Source organism: Ambystoma mexicanum, chromosome 2p (assembly GCF_040938575.1).
Source record: "Ambystoma mexicanum isolate Mex_15411 chromosome 2p, UKY_AmexF1_1, whole genome shotgun sequence".
In the NCBI taxonomy this organism is placed as follows: Eukaryota; Metazoa; Chordata; class Amphibia; order Caudata; family Ambystomatidae; genus Ambystoma; species Ambystoma mexicanum.
Window position 1 is genome coordinate 163,987,340 of NC_090923.1, and position 18,296 is coordinate 164,005,635.

Sequence of the window (18,296 nt, forward strand, 5' to 3'; positions counted from 1 at the left end):
GCAATTAAATTTTAAATGTCTAAATACATCTTCAATTCATCTTATTTCATACATAGCATATTAAACCTAAAAAATAAAACATACTAAAAAAAAAAAAATAAGAGAAAAGGAGAGAAAGATAAAAATGCAACAATATATTTCTTGCCACTTCGTTGGACTAGACCCATAGATAACCATTGTGCTAGTCTACACGCTATACGGCAGGTAGGACAATATCTAAAAATTGCACAATTGCAATCTGTATTGCCATTCTTGGGTTAGAAAACAACTGTTGCCATATTTGGTACTGAGTTACGTGATTCTGAAACACTAGTTTATCCTTAAAACATCTATTTCTCACACCACTCACTGCTTCAGACTCTACCAGCAAGTGTTGCAGCGTTTCAATTTGGTTCGTATTCATACAATAACGACAAAATTTTTTCTCAGAAGTTATCATTCCTCTCCTTTTTAAAATGTCACGCGTAGGCCACAAATTCAATCTGAATCTCATATATTTTTTCCGGTGCGTAGAGCAAGGACATTTTTCCAGGTAGGTAGCTGTAGTTCCATACCTTATGAGCCCAAACATAAATATGTCAAAGTCACTAAGCAACATGCACTTTGTGATAGTCTCAGCCCAGTCGTGTTGTAGTATCTTAGTCTTAACACGATCGGGATCTCTACCAAAAGTGAAACAGACACATTTGCCTTATGCATAGCTTCCATCACATGCTCTCTCCACATGCGTGGAAAATTGTTTTTTGACAAGAAGAGATTATATGCCACAGTTTGTAAAATGCACAATTTATCAACACCTTCCAGCGCTTTCCAAAGGAAGGCACATTGCTTCCATATTACATGAGAATATAGTGACGAAGGTCCCAGCGCATAACGAATGAGTGCTAAGGAAGTGCCATTAGGTAACTGCAGCACTCTTTTCCAATAAGTGGATTCCATATTATCCCAATACTTGCGTTTGATCGGCATCATGGCTTCAGCCCCATACAACATAATTGGTGTCACTTTCATTTTGAAAAACATAATAATGTGTTTGATTGAGAATTTACCAAATTTCTTACACAATATGTTAGTTTGAGACACCAATGATGACAATTTAGCCTTTGCTTCGCACATGTACTCCATTTGAGATTTCCGATGTTGAATCAACACACCAAGATATCTATACTGGCATGTATTATGCAATTGCTGTTGTTGTAAGTACCATCTGTATTTATAAGTCTTGAACTTTAAACCAGACTTACAAATCATTACTTGGGTCTTATCTAGATTTATACTTAAATGATTTTCTTGAGCATACAAGTCGAGTTGGTTTAGCATGTTTTGTAAGCCTGTTGGGGTCTGGGATAGAAGCACCAGATCGTCAGCATATAGCAAATAAGGGATTTGTTGATTACTGATTCGTGGAGGATCACCTATACAGTCTCTCAAGAATGCCCCTATGTCCAAAATGTAGAAATTAAATAAAAAGGAGGCTAGCGCACAGCCCTGTTTCAACCCCCTGTACGTCGCTATCAGAGGTGATAGCGTCCCATCTGTGGACACCCGCACACTCATCGTTGTGTTTGTATGGAGCATAGTTATCAGTGCTAATAACGATTTAGGGCATCTATGTCTCCTTAACTTCATCAATAGTTTGGAACGATTGACTGAGTCAAATGCAGCTCTAAAGTCCACAAAGGCCGGATATAACGGTCGCCTCTGGGACCATTGCTGCGCTTGAATCATAGTAATTGTAATTATGTTAGGAATTGTACCTAGGCCCTTTACAAAACCAGACTGAAAACAATCTAACAGGTCATTTCTTTCCACCCAACTCTTCAATTCAATCCTAATCAACCTGCAATAAATTTTGCCTGGAGCATCCAGTAATGAAATTGGGCGGTAACTGTCCGGCAATTGCCGATCACCCTTCTTATGGATCGGGACAGTTATCGCCTGGATCCATGTTTGTGGCAGTTTCTGACCGTTATTGACCGCGGTGAATATGTGAAACAGAATGGTTGCCCATAATTCTGGATGTTGTTGCACGGCATAATTTGATATTCCATCAGGTTCAACCGCCTTGGATTTACTGGCCGTTTTTATAAAATACAATATATCTTCTTCATTGAGGGCCAGATTGAATGAATCTGATGTATTTAACTCTGCAATTATACTATCCGAGTTAGCAGCATAAAGACTATTGAAATATGCAACCCACAGATGCGGGGCAACAGCAGAATTCTGTACACTAAACTGCTGATGACCCATTGCCTGATTCATCACGACCCACATTTTAGATATGTTTTTTTTAGCCAAGATCCCCAACGTGTTGGCTCCATCACGGTGGTAAAGCGCCATTCTATGTCCTTTAACCCAGTTTGTATGGGTGTTACGTATTTTTTTACTTTCAGCGGCTCTAAGAGCTGGAGGAAGCCCACTAAATTTCCTTATTTCGGCGCGGTACATAGATTTCTTTAATCGCATTAAGTTGTCAGAGATATGTAGATGATGTTTCCCTTTGTTATTGGTCAATGTGTTTTTTTCTGACAAAAGGCTTGGATTGCATTGCTATAGACAATGCCAACATTTCCTAATTTGGAGTCTTCGCGCACATTTGATTCACTCAATAACTCTTTAAAGTGTATTAGAGCATCCTCCGTCCATCAGAGCCGGTTGCCACTTGCATTTACCACTAAACACCCTTTTTTGGGTTGCTTCCCAATTGGACTAGTGGTCACTTGCACACCCCATTCCATTGCCAACATGTTGTGATCACTAACATCCGAGGCAATCACCTTGAGTTTCTGCACCTCAGGCCACAAGGCCTGATTCACTTATATAAAATCGATGATGGAGGCCAGTGTACCTTTATGCCAAGTTGGCCGAGGAGGGATGTCTGAAGAAAAAGCACCATTAAGTCGGTTAAGCCCTCTATAATGTATCAGACTTTCCCATCGTATTATTCTCTGATTCTTAGATCCACTAATCCCATCCATGCATTTCAGATTTAAGTCACTAGCCAGTATAAGAAATTCGATCTGCTGATCTTCCGCCACCAGGTCTAATAAGGAATTTATATCTCTAAAAAAGCGTTCATCACTCAAGGCAACAGGATTCCAGTAAATGTTTAGAATTGCAAGGCCAACAGTTTGTGAGATGACTTTGACTAACATCATACATTTATTCGGTATCGCCCATAACGTTGAAATTACACCCCACTGTCTTTTTACAGCAACTAAGAGCCCCGACATAGGTCTTCCCACAGCTGACTCAATGGCTGGATTCACATGCACTTCATATCCTTCCCAAATCGGCCTCACAGTTAGCCATGTCTTTTGCAAGAGGACCACATCATAACTATTCAAATGTTGTTGGTTGTTATTTAACAAAGGTTTATGGCCTCTCGAATTCCAACTAACCAGGGACAAGGCATGACTAGGGGATGCTAAATCTAGTTATCTCTGCTGTTCATTGCAATGGCAACAGCAAGACTTGTTTATAGGGATCAGTTTATCTACTTTCTGGGGCTTTCAATTAATTGAATAACAGCCCCAGATAGATCACTCAGGGTATGTGAGCCCTTCACTGGTGCATTCAGAGTGTATGAATCCTCCACTGACACATTCCTGGTTTTATCATGGGGGCATTTTGTTTTGGCCCAATAATGCAGTTTCCATTTCCTGCCTATTCAACGCTTCAGATGATTTTAACACCCCTTCTGGGTGATCGCCCTCTACCACATTTTTCTGATATATTCTCCTTTGTCGCACCACCAACTACAGAAGGTGGTGGTTCTAAAAAGAGTACTGACTTCAGGGTCTCTATAGGTGTTTGCGTTCTGCCAGACATATATGCGTCCACTGCCCGCCTTATTGCTTCTTTGCTCTGACTATTGTCTGATGTTTTGTTTGAGAATTTGCTCACAATTTTTCCATTTGACACACAGTCAGTATCTGCACCATCACTGACTGAGCTAGGTGTTTCATCTGACTGTGTGACCATGGTAAGTAGTTCGTCTAGTGGGGGGTAATTTAGCGCATTTCTGGCCTGGAAATTCAGAGACCCCATTCTCTTTTTTGCTAACATTTGCTTCACATATTTATCTTTAATTGCCTTGGAAGCCATTACATTATTAAGGTGTCCAGTCAATTGGTCGACAGCAAACTGGTCGACTGCAATTTGGTCGACACCATTTGGTCGAATGCCAAATGGTCGAATTTTTTTTTTTTATATATATATATGTGTTTTGTGGGTTTTCGTGTGGGGAAAAAAAATAAAAAAGAAAAAAAAGGGGGTTGGGGGGGACCCCCCAAAAAAAACCAAAAAAGGGGTAAAAAAAAAAAATTCGACCATTTGGCATTCGACCAAATGGTGTCGACCAGTTGTCCTGTCGACCAAATGTTTTCGACCAATTGACTGGGAACCCATTATTAAGTTATTATTTTTCCTTTTGGCCAAGGTGATTGATTTTAAAAATCGTTTAGTTGTCGTACTTCCTGAATGCTTTGTGCTTGCTATGTTTTTCGATAGTTTATCAGTGTGACTCTCCACTAATGTATTTTTGTCCTGCTTTTTTGTGTTTATCCTGGCATTTAGTTGTTGGTGATTATCTCTACCCAACGAAGTTTTCTTATTGCTGCAAGGCGCCATGGCCGATGAAAACATGGGATAGTAATTCTTCTGGGAATCCGCAATTGTATCCATGTGCGGTTCCTTATTCGGCTCCTGTGTTTGCGATGTACAACTTGAAAGAGGATCATAAATTATCCAATCAATGCAGGGCAAAAGAGACCTCTGGTCATTTGGTACAACATGACTTGGGACGATTACATCACCCACTTTATATCTTATGTTTTTCGTCAGTTTGAGAGGATACTGAGCACATGCTAATGTTTGATGGCTTGTCAGTTGCTTTCAATTGTTGGGCTTCCGACCTTATCGCCTCACAAACCGTTAGCACCTGTCTCAATATTAATTCTTGAGCCATCATTCTTTTCTCAACTGTTTGGTATAGACTCCCCAAAGTTTGTAAGGCCAAATTCATAGCATGCATGGCTGTATCTATCGAAGTGTCTAAGCGCTGTGTACATGCCAATGTGTTTATACCATGTGTATCATTTTGTGTTCTATTACTTTCTCGACCTGTCATAGAATACGCAGTTTCTGTGGTTGAGTGCGATACTTCTGTAAACATCATTGGAGATCGTGAAAGATTCTCAGACAACATTTGCTTGGAAAACACAGAGTCATTAAGGTCAAGGCCGATCACTACGACATCCTTCACTGTTGAATCTATATTGATACACTCCATGGTCTGTGTGGAAACAGATACAAAATCGCACATTACATTGTCCATAATAGAGTCATCACATCTTGCGGCTTTAGAAGGCCGCACCAAGTTCAAACTTTCTTTAGAGGATACCAAATCACTTATCGTCCCTTGAAAAAAAGTCTCAGCAGGCATACCAACCTGTTTTTCAGAAGGAGGTGCGGCTTGCTCATTAGTCAGCCTAGTTTTGGCTCTGTGCGCCGAAAGGGACCCACTGCAGAACTTCCGTATGTCCATGCTATGAGGTCCCCCCTCGGCTCCTTTAGTCCTCACCGGCATACAGCTCATTGTCGAGTGGGTTCTCAATCCCCCACCCAAACGATCGACTAGCGAGGCAGGCATGCCTGCTTTTAATGATATACTCCTCATGGTACAGAGCTTGTTAGACCACAAGGAGCGTGGCTTGGTACAGTTGCCTTTTTTACCACGCGGACGCCCAAACAATCAATCGAGGCTAAGTGCCCAGGAGGTGCACCCCCGCCTCCGCGCCGATGAAGCGAAGAGGCACTTCCCGGCACTTCGCTCGGTGCGCGCGCGAGGCGTCAATTATATAGACGGCGTCAGAAAATGGGTGTGGTTTAGCTGAAAGAAGGCAAAAACAGGCCGCTGTAATTTAATATATATGCTTAACAGATTAAAGTCTGGGTAGTTAGCATATACAGTAAGTTACCGTAGGTCCTCAAATGAAATCCTCCAATAGTGCCCTCTGGATACAATGCGTGCAGGAGCTCCACAACGCCAAGCGACAAAGCAGCAGCGAAACGAGGCTAAGAGGCACTTCCCGGCACTTTGCTCGGTGCGCGCCATGTTCTGTGCTTTTTTTACCAATGTTACATTTTTTCAGTGTTTTATTGACAAAAATGCATTGCTTTCCTGTGATCTCTAGAAATAAATATTACACAACAAAATCTTGTACAGAGCGAAAAGACAAAGGAACAACACAAAAAGTAAATAAAGTGCATTTTTTTCACCATATAGTAATTCTTCCTACATAGCCATATTTTGTTTCAGTCATAGATCATGTATTCTGAAATGGTTATAAATATGACTAAACCACATATCATTCATGTATTTTACTTCTTGTTGCTAATAATTATTGTTAGAGATATTTTCTTTTTGAAAATCTTATCATCTCTGTCCTGAGCCTCCTACCACTACTACTGGACTCGCTGGGATTGTTTCATTGACTTTGAAGTTCAATGAGGCTTTTTACCTCGCTCACCAGTTGCATTTTCTTTTTAGGTACAGTGGATCCCTCTTTTAAGGTTCCAGTGTGAGGAGGCCTCTCCCCTTAGTGTTGACTATTGTGAATTCTTATAGCAGCACTTTCCACCTAGGTTGTGTGCTGCCATGGACCCCTTGAGTCCCTTTTCCAATGTCGTTTGGGTACACTGGTTAGTCACTGGACCTAGCAGTGCTGTATAAAACTTATTTGTTTTACTATTTGTAGCACAGGCTCTCTTACATAGAGTGCTTTGGGGATCGCTTTGTGTCCTCTTCTCCTTTTTATTAAAAAGGTTTTTGCTACTTTTCAGGCTGGTTTCAGTAATGAACGTTTGACCTTTTTTTCTGGATGTATTATCCTGTGCTGCTTTTTTACCTGCGATAATGCACTTAATTGGACCATATACTGAAAATGTCCTCTTGTAATTAAATCCTGTTCAAGATGGCCTGTCCTTTGTTGGCTGTCCATCTACCTTGTTGGGTGTGGGAGGGCGGCCTTTACGGGCTTCCTTCAAGAAGCGAACGAAGGCTGCCATCTGTGCGTGTGTTCTGCCTGGAAGTGGGGGAGATGGATGCCTTCAACTGCTGAAGAAACAAGCATTTGCTCAGGCAATAACATTGTGCTACGAATTCCAACCATCTAATCATCAGGGAAGACCTCTTGTTTGTTGCCTAGAAATGGGGAGGAGAGTTGTTGTCCCCATTTCACATCCCTCCAGAGGCTTGGATGTTGCTGGGCAGATTCGGTCCTTTTTGGAGGGCTTGGCTCACCCAGTCCGCTTTCTTGATATAAGGAGACGAACTGGACCAGTAACCAAGTTGGCTACTGTGGCTTAAGAGCTCCATAGAAAAAGGTGATCAATGGATGCCAAGAACTGCTGCATAAACAAGCCTTTGCTCAGCCAATGTCAATGTGTCACGAATCTCAACTATCTAATCTTCAGGGAAGACCTCTGCCGAATTCCTTTCTCCCTAAGATTAGTGGGACCAACCAGTCACCTGCCCTGCTCGAGGTACATTGCCTGTTTTTGATCATAAGAGCGTGCATCTTTGCATTCTTTCCGCAAGGCCTGGGTCCAGCTGTTTATCGTTGCAAGGATTTTCAGCTGGTCAAACGGCTGAAACTCTTTGTGGGCATCTACAAGGGCCTGCTGAGAGTCTAGAAATTCACTGTGCTACCTCCCCTCCACCAGGCGATGAGCATGCAGGAACACCGAAGTTATAATGCTAAGTTGGCGAGTGCCTACTGAGGTTCTATGTGATTTTGTTGGAAAGATTTTATCTAATTCGATGTAGTTTCTTTTTTATTTTGGTAGATTTTGCAGCAAATCTATGTGGGGGAGACCTGCCGTACTCCCGACCCCCATAAACCCACTACATTATTTATTCACCTACACCCACCCCACACATATATTCTTAGCCACATTCGGTAAAATAAATTTGATTAAATAAAATGTGACAATCTGCTGCAGAAAAACCTCCCGTTCCCTCTACTGACTCAAGATGTGCATTCATGAGGGTCTCTTTCAAAGTTGAACCGAATTAAGATGTCCCTCCTCCTACAACCTGTCCTTGTGAAGACCTCAGGTTGTAGTAGGAGGAACATAAAGATGACCGCCAATGATCACTGTTAAACCCATGATCTGTCAACTCTGAACAGTGACCACAATGGTGAGGCTTACCCTTCCGAAGTGATTTACTGTCATCTGGTACTGTTCTTAACTTTCAAGGGACTCGGGGTCCTGAAATTACTAATAGCTCTCGAACTGCCCGGCTCCTCATTGGGTTTACATTGGGTGCAAAGTCCTGCTTACCTTAGCACTATCCAGGTTTGGCCAAGGACTGTGGTGTCATGAACGCCCAGGGGTGGTAGTTTATTTATATTTGCATTTTTAAAGCGCTCACACAGCCCTTGGGCATCGAGGCGCTGTTACAGGAATTATTTGTTTTTTAGTTGCGTAATTGTTTTTGTTTTTTGTCTTAGTTCCTTATTTATAATGCGCTTAAACACCTAAGCACGGACCCGGGGATCGAACTTGTGTTGCTTCGTGTCGTCTTGCTTCCAAGTCGCGCACGTTGCCGCTGAGCTATCCTCCCGGGACACTCATCCTTTCACTGAAACTCGACTTAAGGCCCCAAATACTCTATTTCACGGATTGCCTTTTCCCTGCACTAACTAACTTCAGTACTTTTCCTGCACGAGCTGAGTGGGCTCCCCTGGAGTACTTGTCATCTGCTCCGGAACCCTTAGGGACACCATGGACTAAGAGAGACTTGGTACACGCTGGGTCCCTTTCATTATATCAGTTATAAGGCCGATTTATTGATATGTGCTTAACATTTGTCCTTCCTACTATAGTGAATGTATTTTCTCTTTAGATAGTCATTTTGTGAATTTACCCCATAGTGGGTTACCCAACTGCGAGTTGTATATATGTACTAAACTATTTAGAGTATACCTTTTATAGTAGTAGTGTAATAAAGGAATGTTATTTTTTATAACTTGCCTTTGGAGATATTTTTCTCATCGGTTTTACTAAGTGTTAACTGTACATGCACAATAGTGCCCCCTTTGTCCTTAATTTAGCCTTGCTACTTTGTCAATACTACTTAAGAGAGCGGCTTTGCTCATCTGGGGTTGTGATTTACCTTGATTCACACATGGTTGCCTTTTCTAAATGCTATCACAGGTACTGACTTTGAAAAACCCTCCTAATACTTTTTTCTTCAGAGTTCACATAGAAAAAATGGTTTTGGCTGCACAGGTTCATTTTTCTTATGCGACTCTTATGCTTTTTTCTGGGCAAATATTTGATAGTGATTAATCTTTTAAAAATGTAAAATAAAAGAAGGTGTAAAACTATCTACACTTTTATACATCTTTGGTCATCCCTTTTATTTCTTGGTATGTCCCAGTAATCTAGTTTTTTTTTTTTTTTTTTTTTTTAAACCGTTGTTTTATTAGTTCGATCAACAAACTTTTACAACATTTATAAAAATATAAATTCTTTTCATATTGCATAAAATATTTCATTTTTCATTTTTTACAATTAGACAAAGTTAATCTACAAACTCTCGTGTATACAATATGTTAGAAAAGTTTTAAAGAACAGTTTTCATATATAACGAGACAAACTGAATATACTAATATCTTCTCAAAACTTTCAACACAATTTTAGAATATTTTGAGTAGATATTGCTAGTGTGATGGGGAGGGTTGCAGTCATGTTTAAATTTTCGTATACAGAGCGTAACATTCAAAAAATTGCTAGGGATTACAGTATTAGAGGAATGCAAGTACACATTTTCTTGCATTACAAGTTCCCCTGGGGCTTACTCATTCAAAACCTCGTCTCAAGATCGGTATTTATAATCGTTAGGAATCTACATAGAGCTAATATAAAACTCGTTCGCGTTCCCCACATCGAGGCCAACCAAAGCCATTCTCTGTTGTCCTCAGTTGGTACACCATTAGATGCAATAGTTAGTGTACGCGTTGTTTCAAAATGAGGGCACAGTGTAACTAGATGTTTTAGTGTTTCCTTAGCTGAGCAGTCATTGCAGAACCTACATCCGGCCTCTGCAATAGCCTTCCAATACGGACTCCATCCACAAATTCGTTCTAAGGTGAGACATTGATTCAATTTAAAACGAAGGTATATTTCTCTGGCTTTATTGCAGGGAAACTGAATTAAATAGGGTTTGTGCGGTCTTCTAGTGGAACAGAAACGAGCCGCTTCCTTGTAACTCTTTAGTGATTCAATTTCCATTACTGTTCTACACCAGTCATTTTCTATGAGACGATGTTTCACATATCCCTGTCGGAATTCTAAGTCAGCTGGTAAAAGTGCAATTCCATCGAGTATCTGCACCATTTGAGCATGGTAGATTGTAAAAGACGAGCATTCTGGCGCTATCATCAACTGTCCCAGATCCTCATATAAGCAATTAGGAGGATATAACATTCTGGCAAAGTTAGCTAATAAACGCCAATTACGACGTGCAGATAATGCAGTGATACCAAGTTCCTGCCTTAATATGCTATTCGGTGTCGATTTGGCCAATCTTAAGGCTCCCTTCCACATACATCCTTGTATTTGATCAAGATGGCTGTTGATGTCCACTAAACACATATCTAAAGCATAAAGGATGATAGATTCCACTTTTAGGATATAAAATTGGAGTAATGGTAGCAGTGAGAATTTGCAAAACTTTAGATATACCAGCCGCATCTGTGTGGCGAGAGGTGCCGCTTTTTTGTGTAGTACTTCGCACCACATAGCGATAGAATTGCAATCAGAAATATTATAGCCAAGGTATCGGATCTCCGGCACAGTGGCTAAAGGAAAGCTTTCAATCTTCCAATTGCGTGTGAGATTCTTTCGCTTGTGGTTTCTAAACACTACTATATTTGACTTTTCCACATTACATTTCAGATTGTGAGTCGTGCAGTAGGATGCGAATAGATCTAATTTAATTTGCATCCCTTTAGGCGTGCGATCAAATAATACGATGTCATCAGCAAAGGCTAGCCATTGTACTTTAAGATGGCCGAGCCTTGCCGGATACGAGATCAAAGAGTTCCAGATGTCGTTTATGCCACATATATAAAGATTGAATAGTGTAGCAGCTAGGTTGCAGCCTTGTTTCACGCCAACAGCGATGTTTATTGGGTGGGTAGTGGCACCTTCGCTATTTACTCTTACAAAATAAGTGGTATTTGTATGAAGTTTCGCTATTAGTTGTATTATATACTCAGGTATATTCATTACAACCATTTTTTTCCATAAAAGTGCACGAATAACTGAGTCAAACGCAGAGGTAAGATCTAAAGATGCCATATATAGTGGGCCAGAGTCCTTAATCTTGTGCTTAGCTAAAAGATGGGCCATGATTGTAGCATTTAATGGGGTACCCATTCTTGCTCGAAATCCAATTTGGTACTTGGAAAGAATCTTGAGATCACTGATAACCGTCTCGAGTTCCCTTAAAAGCAGGATCGCAAACACTTTAGCAGCGGTATCAATTAGAGCTATCGGTCGGAAGTTGGAAGGCTGGGATCTTGCTCCTTTTTTGTATATTGGAACAATAATGGAGGCTAGCCAAGACTGGGGAGTCTCTAGAGATGTCAACATATTATAAAAGAGGGTCTTGAGTATTTCAGCCCACATGTCAGGATCGCGTTTTAAGACACAAGCTGGAATCCCGTCAGGGCCTGCAGCTTTTGAAAATTTAAGCGTACTTATCGTTGCTGCAATGGCGGTGGTGTCCCATGGAAGAAAAGAAGGATGTGCTAAGCACGACCATTTGTATTCGATCTCTACAAAATGCAGAGGGAGAGCACATTTTTCTTCAAAGTAGGCTCGCCAAGCCTGTGGAGAAATCGATAGGGATTGATCAACCATAAGGGCTGAGGTTCCCACCCTCAGTAAAGCCCAAGTGGATCGTCTATCCCTATGGCATAATGTATTGAACATTTTCTGATTGTCCTGATTGTGAAGAAAACGTTTGTGATCTCTGCACTTGTTCCGATATCTGTTCACTATGCGTTTTTTTTCTATCAAGTACTCAGACCATGAGGAAGCCACTCTCGCGATCTGTCGCACTGCTAGCCGCATAACTCTTCTAGCCTCACGAATGAAGCCAGAAGAGTCAGCGGTTGACCTTGAGTTATCCCGAAGGGCATATGCCCGTAAGGACTGTAAAACGTCCGATGTTATTTTAAATAAATCCACCCTCCCTTGAGTAGGCAACTTCCAATTTTCCCCGATGTTACAAGCAAGATTCAGACGTGCAGAGATCATTTCGTTAGCCCTGTCACAAAGTTTTGTGGCCCATCGGAGAGACAGGCCAGGCCGATCCCCTTCTATAAACCCTTGCTGATGATCAATAGGTAAATGCACTATATCCATTTGAATCTTCAAATGGATAATGCAGTGGTCCCCATACCCAGGTTCATGAATTGTAGCATTGGCGGAGTGTAAGTCTCGGGAAGTGGCAAAGTAATCAATACAAGTCGCTTTGTCTGCTCTTCTCCATGTGTGGAAATCGCCCTGAGTGCAGAAGGGGACAATATCAAGTTCCCAAGATTTTAGGTATTCTTGCCATAACTTGCCTCGCTGCCGTGTTGGATGCGTACCCTGCAGATCTGCAGATTTAGAGCTGAAGTTCATGCAGTAGGCGTTGAAGTCCCCTCCCAGTACAATATCGCAGGTTGGATGTAGGGTGAGGATGTCATCAAGTAACTTGTCAAACTCATTAAACACATCTCTTAGAGTAAGCAGTACTGGATTATGATATAAAGTTATCAACAGGAGAGGGTTTGAGTGAGAGCCTTTAAACATGATTAGTACAGCCATTATTGCTTTTGCATTGAGTACATCTAAGACCATGACATCTAAGTTGGTGGTTATGCATATAGCCTGGCCTCCATGAGGTCGTCCACCTGCGCCACGTTTGGCTTTTAGTTGAAAAACAGTATAGCCAGGCAATATAAGTTCGTGAGTACACATGGTTTCCTGGCATAACATGATGTCAAAGGCGATTTTCACACAAGGATTACAAAACCATGCCTTTAAGTTGGTAAAGCCACATGAATTCCAAGAGAGAATAGATAGGGGAACAGGTTACTTAATGAGGTATGTTATTCATGGCTGGGTTTCGGATATTTTGTAAGGCGGTCAGCCAGGACCAATCTTTACTGGTATTAGATAAATTTACCAGTTGCGCAATTACATCTGTGCCTTCCATTCTGGGCAAGTCACTGATAATCAACTTCGGCGGTGGAATGGGAGGAGGGGGAAGGGGCATTTCATTAAAAGATATAGCATCGTCAATTGAGTCAAACGGGTAGAGCATTAGTCCAATAAAACGAAACTCCTCTGTGTATTGCAATAGTAGGTTGGTGATAATCGCTGTTTGGACCTTACACACCATACGATGATTTTGAATTGGTGGCAGTGTTATCCATTCAATATCGGTCGTGTGCAAGGTGCGGAGCCCCGGAATGCGATTGAATGCTTGCATCAGGGCTGAGCGATTAAGTCGCTTTATACCATTTTTGAATGATATGATCTCCCATCCTATAATAGTGGTGGACTGTTTTGGTAATTCTCCCGTTTGCAAATCAGGGTCCCTAGACTGGCCTGGAGATGCTTCCTGCTGGTTTTGTTGCTGGGCTTCTCCCTTCGTGTCCTGAGTGATGGAAGGTCTGCTCAAGCTCTCCCGGACATTGCCAGGATGCATGGGCTGTTGCCGTTCCATGACTGGTTCACTTGTGCCAGTAGCCGTGTATAAGTCACATTCCTGAACGTTGTTACTGGGTGGAGGAGCATCAGCCCTACTTTTCTGGGTGGTTTTATTTTCGATGGTTTTGAAGAAGTTTGGTAAGTGGGACTGGGCCAAAACAAGGCCGGATCCCTCATTAGGGGAATGTGGCGGCTGTAAGGGACATTTTTTTAGGTTTTTATTAGGAGTTATTGCATCCGAATTTAAGTCATTTACAGCATTTTTCAATAATGGAGGTTTGGATATATCCTTTTCCACAATTTTACTTTCATTTTTGCCTTTCTTTTTTCCATTTGCTTTAACTTGGAGGATCGGTTCATCATGTACAAGTTTAGACAGTTTTAGCCGATCTGCTTTCCTTTTTAAAGCACGGAAAAATAGTCTTTTTTCCTTTCTTGATGCAAAGGAGTATTTAGTCTGGGGCGGAGAGGATTCCTCATCTGCATTTGGCATATTTTCAAGCACGATTGGAGGATTCTCAAGTGACGGATCAGACTGAGAGGTAATAGCAAATAGTTGAGTTAATGCTGAGGGGCTATCCGGATAAAGCTCTTGCCCTGGCTCAATCGTGGACGAAGAATGCCCCACATTTGCTGCTTCTTGGCTAGGTTGGAGGAAGAATAGCAGCTGATCTAGTTTTTCTGCCTGTGCTGCCACCTCTCTACATAGTTGGGCGTGGGTGAGGATTTTGCAAGTGTTGTCGGGTTTAGGGGCAGTCAACGTTTGAGCAAATGATTGCGGGAATGCGTAGTTAACTAAGGAGGGTTTCACAGTGTGAAGTTCTTTATCAGGGGCATCTAAGTCATCCGTTTGAGTAGTCACTGATGTTGTGAGGGAGATTTTTCGGGGCGTCATTTCTTGACGGGCCACCCCCTGTCTAAGTGAATCTGCAAATATGAAGCCCTCTAGTTTATTGATTTTCGTTAGAATATCTGTGAGTGTTGATTTGCAGTCCCTCAATTCGTAATGTGTGTATTCGTGGCCACGATCTAACAGGTTAAGTATCCTTGTTAAGACCGGGTAGGATGCTTCAAGAGATTGCATATCCCCTGAAGGTTCCAGCATGTCAAAGCCCATCGGATGATTTATATCTTTTTTAGAAGTGAGGTGCCCTATATTGGTATCACATTTATTGATGTCAGGCGAAAGCTGGGTAGGGGGCATTGGCCATGCGCTGGCTATCGGAGAGTTTGAGGTCTCAGGTGCATTGGCTGCGGATGCTGTGGAGATATTGAAATTCTCCATGTGTAGCTCGTCATTACAGTGTATGTGGACATCAGCCCTTTCATAGCCCATGTGGGTAACTGGGGTAGACGGCCCAAGGGATAATCTGACACGTTTCTCCAGAGCAGCGAGCACCACCGGCGCCAATATGGAAGTGTCCGAGGGGGATAAGGGCATGTCATCAGTTGTTGGTTCTGTTTGGACAGAGCCGGTGTCCATCCGCATACTCATAAAGCTTTTGCGAGGGGCTTTGAGATTTGGGCCACTACAAGATGGTACAAGCTCAGGTGTCACAGAGGTAGTTGCCCCCATTGGTAAGGGTTGGGCACGTGCATAGGAAGAAGCCATCTCATGTTTTAGTAAATCATGATCAGTTATTGGTGCCCAAAATGCTGGTACTTCCGCACCCTTATTTAGTACCGTTTCGGTATTTTTTACAGGGTCTTTAGACATAAACATTTTTTTATTTTTTGAATTTTTTTTTTAGGGTTTTTGCAGGGAGACGATTCCAGGGGGCGCCCACTACGGAGACTTGAAACCATTGAACCCACACATACAAAGTAAAAAATTATGTGATGTAATACCTGTCCTCACTTTTGTCCAGGCTCCCAGCCTCACTGCCTAACAGCCCAACAGCCACTTGGAGCCCACTGCGATGCGCGTGCGCGAGGGCTATATGGAGTAGTAGAGGCTGCAGGGGCGGGCAGATGGGCGGAGTCAGGCCGAGAGTGACTGCAGTAACAGGGACACAAAGAAAGGACACAACAGACCGTTAGGAAATGGGGCAGAAAAATGTTCGTAATAGGTGAAACATAGAGGAGTGGCTACAGAAAAGCCGCACCGGCGCTTGTGGCAGAAGACACTCTAGCACGTTTATGAAAAGAAATAGTCAATGTTCATTTACTTGTAGGTCTGGCCAATACTATGTTTCGCTTGCAGTGGTCCTTCCTCTTGCGCACGGCGCGTGTAAGCAGGACGAGAAACAGTCGCAGAGCAGTTCCACAGGTTGTTGAAGTGGAGGGATAAGTCCGGGCAGCCCAACAGCCACTTGGAGCCCACTTCGATGCGTTAGTTTATTTGATAATCCAAATTTTACATCATTGTTTTTGTCTTATTAACTTTATGATGCTGCCTTGCTTTCAGAATGTTGAGTGCCCCACATATTCTTTGTGCATCAAGCTGTTTCCAGATCCCTTCTTTTTTTTAGTGCTGCAATATACACTTTATCTTTCATTTCTATGACCAAATAGTGTTTCTCCTACTTTCCTTTTTATTTAATTATATACATTTTCTACTTTTAAAATGTTTAAAAAGGAAACATATCTTCCTCACCATTGTGTAGTCGCTCTCCCATGCACTTTTCAGGATCTTGGCTCACTTTATTCATCCTTGGCAACATAGCATGAGATCCAGTATACTGCACTTCTAATTCCCTAGCACTGGTTGGCACCTTAATGCAGTGCATTTGGGTGAGACATGTGATTGTTAAAAGACAATTATCCCACTTACTTGTGTCTCCTTCTCTAAATACATGTTGGATAACGCTTCATGATTTTGTCATTTCTTGAATTAGCTTTTCTATTATGTATTATTAACACTTACATTGAAATATTATATCACTTTAGAATTGGAATATTGAAAATCAAAAATTGTTCTAAAACATGTTCCCAGCACTACATTGTCAACTTTATCAGAGTTCCTGGTCACCCTGGTTGGGCCATATTTAGAGCAGATTACTTGTGTGTCTTGCTGTAATAGGAAACAATTGCGGAGCTGTATTTCAGTGTTTTGTGCCTTCAATTTCTGATGATCTGTGATTTCAGTACTCCTAGTTCGAATCTCTATTTTACAACGCCTGCCATGCTGACACATTGCACATCTGCCATATTCACAGTGCCTGTGCTTAGCATAAAAGCCTGGCGAACTCAATTCTACCGATAGGCATCGTCACATATAGCTGTGGGGAATTGCCCAGGCTGGCAGGATGCTTGGTATGGCATTTTCTAAGTCTTTTCACAGTTGGTGCCTTCTTTATATGCTATGTGATTTTGATGCTCTTTTAAAGTTATCAAAATCTAGAAAGTTAAACAGTTTGTGCATTGAAGCTGTGAACTTCCTCACATGCTGCCACCAGTTTTCCCCAACTCTGCGTTGAGTAGACCACCTCAGTTCTAACATGGAAGTGTTCCCTTTTAAGTCCGCTACTTAACTGTCCTGTCTGTGAACAGTTTCCACATAGGCATGACATATATTCTTCACAATTTAACTAAAATGTTTTCCCCCAACACCAAGATAGTCATCTAACATCAGTGCATATTTTGTCTGATTTGAAATGTCATTTTAATCTTTTCAATATTTGCGGCAGATTGTGACAGATCAGCAGACAGGTCAGAAAATCCAGATTGTGACAACAGTGGATTCCTCTGCTTCCTCTAAACAGCAGTTTATTTTGACAAGTCCCGAAGGAACTGGAACGGGGAAGGTGATTCTGGCTTCACAAGATACACCGAACGCCAAGCAGCTTATTTTTGCCACTACTGATAACATTGTGCCAAGTCGAATTCAGGTAAATATGTGCAGTTTATTTTCCACTGTCAACAACCAAACGTTAACATCATTCTGATTATATTGCACCTGTCAAACAATTTGTCAGTAAAGAAAAACCAGCCCATTTGGTTGTTCAGGTCCCTATTTACCAGTGAAATACAATGGTGCAAGTATATGAACATATCTATAGTTACACATTGAGCTGTTTTGTCAAATGCAGATTTAGTTTATTTCCAAAAGTTAGCTTATCGATGGGGGTCAGTTTCATAACATTTAACAAATGTGGATGCAAATTATGGAGGCCGTAGAAGATGCTACAAAATTATAATGCATACTTTTTACATATCCATTAAAGAAAATTCTTTGAAATGTTTGTCATAGATGACTGCATTTCTGACCTAGAAGGAATCGCACAACAGATGGACAGAGATGTGTGTTAAACTAAGAAATAAGTAAGTCCATAAGGTGGACAAAAGCAAATGTAGCTCTTTTAACATTCTTTAAGCGAGGAGGCAAGGTGTTTTTTGGCAAATTAGTGACAAGAACAAACATGTATCTGTGATATTGTAATGCATAAGGTATTGGAAGCACATAGTAGTCGAGGGGAAAAGAAGAATTTCAGTCAAATGTGCCCCAGAACAATAAATGAAGAGGTAGTAGTAATTTCTGTGTTTTAAACTTTCTTGTTCACTGGCCCTGC

General features: G+C 41.6%; 1 protein-coding gene across 4 annotated transcripts in view; it reads left to right on the plus strand.

The window, feature by feature from the left end:
* NR2C2 (nuclear receptor subfamily 2 group C member 2) overlaps positions 1-18,296 on the plus strand; it is an 818,284-nt gene that overhangs the window by 70,396 nt on the left and 729,592 nt on the right. For 3 of the 4 annotated variants that reach the window (XM_069643419.1, XM_069643421.1, XM_069643420.1), the window contains one exon: positions 17,415-17,615. In XM_069643419.1, the coding sequence (XP_069499520.1) occupies positions 17,415-17,615 (201 nt within the window). The remainder of the gene's footprint in view (positions 1-17,414; positions 17,616-18,296) is intronic. The other variant, XM_069643422.1, reaches the window with a different exon arrangement.